Source organism: Anopheles darlingi, chromosome 3 (genome assembly GCF_943734745.1).
Source record: "Anopheles darlingi chromosome 3, idAnoDarlMG_H_01, whole genome shotgun sequence".
Taxonomy (NCBI): domain Eukaryota; kingdom Metazoa; phylum Arthropoda; class Insecta; order Diptera; family Culicidae; genus Anopheles; species Anopheles darlingi.
Window position 1 is genome coordinate 5,877,501 of NC_064875.1, and position 5,000 is coordinate 5,882,500.

The window sequence follows — 5,000 nt, forward strand, 5'->3', positions numbered from 1 at the left end:
CATTAATGGCTTATTCTTCGCAACTGACAGTAAATGACCAGTGCGAGCGTTAAAAACAGTGTTATCGAGGCCAGTGGTAGGGAATGTGTCTGCTGGTACAGCACTAGGGACGGTATTAACGGATATGCTCCCTTTACTAGCTGCACTATCAGCAGTACCAGCTGCACCACAGGATTGTGCGCTGCGGCTTCCGCTTCTTCTCCACACTCCTTGGCGTGCACCGCCGTGCCGTTCCGGTGATACCGAGAAGCACTATGTATCATAAAGCCCAATCGAGGAGATAGTAAAACAACGCAGGAATGTATATGTATATGGTGTCCGATTTCCACGAAGGAAAGATTGGTCAAACGAGAGACGCAATGTGGAACAGGGCAGAAAGGAAGGACAAGAAATGAAAAAAGAAAAAGAAAGAGAAAGAGAGAGAGAAAATAGAACATACAATATTCATTATCACAGCAGATGAATGAAGTGGATTAGGACAAGTTGCACACGGTACAATAGATAAGTTGGTAGAAAAAAGAGGAAGAACACGGAGTCCAACACATCGTCGAAAGTGTTCAATAATAATGACTAATAATGATGAGTACAAGCTACGTACAACATAATGTCTATTTTCTCCCCTCTTTGCAGTTTTTCTTCCTTCCATTACCGTCACAGAGGAATTCTTATGGAAGGAAGGCAAACTATTCTTATCGGTGCAAGTATAATGACAGTCCAACAACATATACATTCCGGCTTCCCTTCTTCGCCCCTCAATTTGGTTGATCTGATAAAATTTAGTGAGTGAAGTACATGATCCGTGATAGGAAGGAAATGTGTGAGGGAAGGTTGTGATCCACAGTCTTTGGTGTGGTGTTCGGGTTTGTCAGTAAAAGCTAGGAGCGTCAAAGACGCACGCGTCCATCTAGAGTTCTCTAGCGACACACACACCTATCAATAATATAATATTCAAGGATATAAGGGTCATGGAACACACCTGACTTTGTTTTCAGCATCCTCTAGTCGATTTCGATTTCGACTTTCCATCAGTTGCAAGGCTTCCTCCTTCTCTGCGATGAGTGTTTTCCATTGGGTCTCTAAAATAGCGGGAAATAAAATTATTGTTTAACTACCTTTCTTCAACCTCAATTCCCCAGAGGACTTTTATCTACCTAGTTCCTTTTTGTGTGCACTTTTCATTATTTCGGTTGCATCGGAGATTTCTCGAGCAAACTCTTCTTGTACCTGCTGGATGCGATTGGTGAAATATTGTTCCAGGTCCTGCTTCTCCTTCACGAACTGCCGTTTGAGGGTTTCTGTGATTTAATTAGAGCAGACACTCGTTAGCCAGCAGGGAGAGGGGAAAACAGGGTAGTACTAACCGATGATTTCATCCTTTTCCGAGGACAGTTTGGCCAGCTTCTGTTCGTGTTCACGCTCCGCTCGTTCGACGTACATGCGTGACTTGAGTAACTTCTGGTCGGCTTCAGACTGGGCGTTCGCCATGGCCACTTTTTGTTGTTCGATTTTTGCTTTCAGTGATTCAATCTGAAAGGATTAAAAAGGATACGTACATGCCTGGAACCCTCGATAACCATAAAGGAAACTTACCTCATCCTTCAGTTCTTTGATGCGCTCGTTGAATCGCTTGCTCATCGCTTCCGTTTCGGCGAGCGATTCACGCTGAATCTTCTCGATGGCAGAATTTCGCTCCTCCATGTGCATCTGCTCCAGCTCCTCTTTAAGACGGTTCATCTCACGCAGCAATCGATCCTCCCACTGCATAGCGATCTCCCCCCGTGCAATCTCTATCCTGCTCAACGCCTCGCGTTCCTTCTCACATAGTTGGCTATGGAAAAGAAAATGTAACGGTAGCTGGCCACGAGCAAAGTGCCGCTGCTTTTCTCAGATACTTACTATTCGCAACGATTTTTTATCTGCTGCATCTTGACTATCTCTTGCTCCAGCTTATCGGTGGCGGTCTGCAGGTCTGTCTTCAACATCTCTACCTGGCGTGTCATAGCGGCGAGAGCTTCCTTCTGATCGTATGTTAATCCTCGCAGCTGCTCGACCTCCGCCTCGTACGACTTCAGGTGTTTCACCTCATCGATCTGCTTCCGAGTTACCTCTTCCAACCGGTTCACCTTATCCAACGCCTGCTTCTTTTCCTTCTCTACCGACTCGATGCGCTCCTTGCAGGTTTTCTGCATGTTCCGGATGGCGAATTCGCAGTCCTGCATCAGGTGCTCCTCGCGGTCGTTGTTAACGTTCCGCAGCTGCTCAAAATCGTGCTTCCACTTGGCCTCCACCTGGGCACGCTGCTGCACCGATTCTTCCAGCGCATCGCGCATCACCTTCTGTTCTTCGGCCCGAGCATCCAACAGCCGTTGATGCTCCTCCTTGAGCCGATCCAGCTCTGAGCGAGCATCGATCAGCTGGCTGTTCAGATCGTGGGCCAGCTGCCGCACCTCTTTCAACTTTTCGGTCAATTCCAAGTGTTCTATTTCCAAATTTTGAAACTTTAGATTCAGCTCATCCTCCCGCTCGGAGGCCTTCAGTCTTATTGCTTCCATCTCCGATTCCTGGGTTCGCAACCGTGCACGTATACCGTCGCATTCCTTCAAGGCGGCATCCAGCTCTGCACGTAAACCTGCCGAAAAGTGGGGACGTGGAATAAAATTTGCGATTACTTCCAATATTCTGGACCTTGTCGCATGTGTCCCAAAACCTACTGCAACCCTCATCGATTTTTTTCGATTCACTCTGTCCCATTTTTCCACAAACGGTTCCACGGGTGTGCTGAATGATTTAAGGCCAATTACTGGCGGAAACAGCTTTCATAGAATACTTGATAGCAAAGCGAAAACACTACATCGATAGCGAGAAGTCAAATGTTACTTGGATCCCTAGATCGGATGTGCCAGAGCGATAACGAAATTGGCAGAACAAGGTTACTACGCCGTTACATTCGAGTTCATGGCAAACGTCTTCACGGGAAATGGTCATGATTGGTGTCAACGACACCGATTCTGTCATTGGAGCACCTTCAAACGTTCAAGTGGAAGCAACCGTTCTCATTTTCGGAAGGTGGACTCTTCATTCATGCTGCATTGGCACCGAAAGCAAGCCGGCAAACTCATCGCGAACCGCAACAAGGTCAGGCGGAAGTCTTTGTGCGGCGATCGACAGTGTCACACTGTACAAACACCTACCAGAAATAGTCGTATGCCGCGGACAGTCGAGAGTGTCCGAGGGTAATAATGTTGCATGGACAGCGGTTGTGACTTGGTTGGTGGAGGGATGGTGGATGATTTGCTTTGTGTTCTTTCGCGCTTGTAAGCAGAGCTAAGGAGTGTCTAAAAGCCAAGAGAAAGCGAGCAGGATGCAGGAGCAATTAAAAATAACGCATGTCCTCTCTGTCTCTGTCTCCACTCGGGTGGGAATTGCGTCGTCGTCGAGTGTGGTCTGATGACGCGTTAAGACGATCGCGGATCGCGCGGACATCAGCCATGGTTTGGTTTCGTTGAAAATGGAAGTTTAAGTAGCTGCTAACGTTTGGCTTTTGGGGCCATTAGCTTCAGCTGGTTTAGATCCGGTCAACGGTCAACATGCGTCCTTCCTTCGATTGGCTACACGATTCTAACCTCAAGCATCCGCTTGACATCCGCTGATCGTTTCGCATTTTTCGCTTTCCGACATCTGCTTCGCAGTTGCTCGCAGTTTTCATTGAGACGACCCACGCCACAGACGACGCGTGCTATCTATATATGCACGCGTGACAACATCGCCGCACGCGCGTGCCCATCAATCCGAGTTCGTACCCCATTTTTTTAAGATAATTTAATGTCAGCAGTTGTTGCTAGAGCATCTTCGTTCCGCTTCAACACCCCTACGTAATGCTTGCATTTTGTCTAGTTTTCTGTATCTTTGACCGTGTTTCTTGTTGGCAGAGGAATTTTGGGAGCAATGTTCTTGCTGAGGAATTTTAGATCCCGTGCGAAATCAACTTACGCTCAACATTGTACTCCTTGAGGGAGGCATCGCGCTCCACGGCATCCAATTTCTGCTGCAGCTCGTACACTTTGGCGTTGGCATCGTTGGCGCGCTTTTCTGATTCACCGAGTTTGGCACTGTAGCGCGATTCCTGGTTGACCAGATCCTTCCTGCGGTGGATGGGACGAGGTAGCAGAAAAGAATGCGTTACTACAATGATTTATGCTGTATCTTACACCTGTATGCAATTTTCTTTATCGCTCATTTTAATCTTCCTTACTGTATATTCTACCTAGTGAAACATCACCCCTTCTCAGTCGGATTGAACGAATAATTAAAAAATGCAACATCAAGAACGTATTGCATCGACCATCATGACATGACTATCCCAACAATGTCTGAGCAAAGTGCGGCCGATATTGATACTTTGCTTGAATAAAAGAAAGACGACAGAACCATGAAAACTGTGCCAGACAGACTGACGTCCTCGTGCACTTCCTCTCGGTGCCAGACGCGCAATCTACTCGCGCCAGGTAGATGGGGCGACGTATCGCAAACGGTGGATCGAGAAGAATTTTAAGTGAGTCTCTTAAAACGCGGCACTGCACTCAGAACTCGATGACTGTGCCATCGGGTTATTTATACAAAGGTGGTTTGTGCCACTTTAGTTCGCTTGAAGGTTATGATGTTGTGCGAGTAAAATGGTTCCTGATCGATGTACTAAAAACAACATATCGCATTGACCAATGATTTGAGCTATAGTGCTCAGTCAAGGATCTAAAACAATGTTCCTAATCATCACAAGTACTCAACTGTGCAATAATCTTTATAAAGAAAAAAGTCTTGTCTATTAAACAGTTTTCCAATAAAAGCACAAAAAATCGCTTTTCTGTAAACGCGATGACGTACAGCTATAATTTGCCTACATGATTCATTCTCTTTCTCCTTCTGCGATCATTTCCGCCACGGTAAACAGCGAAGACACTCCCACGCTTTTTGCAGACGTCAATCGTTTCATTACCAAATTA

At 46.5% G+C, this 5,000-nt stretch overlaps 1 protein-coding gene across 4 annotated transcripts in view; it reads right to left on the reverse strand.

The window, feature by feature from the left end:
- Window positions 1-5,000, reverse strand: part of LOC125956261 (AF4/FMR2 family member lilli) — a 15,239-nt gene that overhangs the window by 2,735 nt on the left and 7,504 nt on the right. For 2 of the 4 annotated variants that reach the window (XR_007469161.1, XM_049687956.1), the window contains exons 3-9: window positions 3,991-4,142; window positions 1,897-2,629; window positions 1,591-1,828; window positions 1,362-1,527; window positions 1,152-1,295; window positions 977-1,076; window positions 1-252 (exon numbers count right to left, since the gene is read on the reverse strand). The exon at window positions 1-252 is cut by the window's left edge. Coding sequence is in view for 3 of the 4 variants with exons in the window: in XM_049687956.1 (XP_049543913.1) it covers window positions 3-252; window positions 977-1,076; window positions 1,152-1,295; window positions 1,362-1,527; window positions 1,591-1,828; window positions 1,897-2,629; window positions 3,991-4,142 (1,783 nt within the window). In the remaining variant the exon portion in view is untranslated. The remainder of the gene's footprint in view (window positions 253-976; window positions 1,077-1,151; window positions 1,296-1,361; window positions 1,528-1,590; window positions 1,829-1,896; window positions 2,630-3,990; window positions 4,143-5,000) is intronic. The other 2 variants (XM_049687955.1, XM_049687954.1) reach the window with 1 other exon arrangement.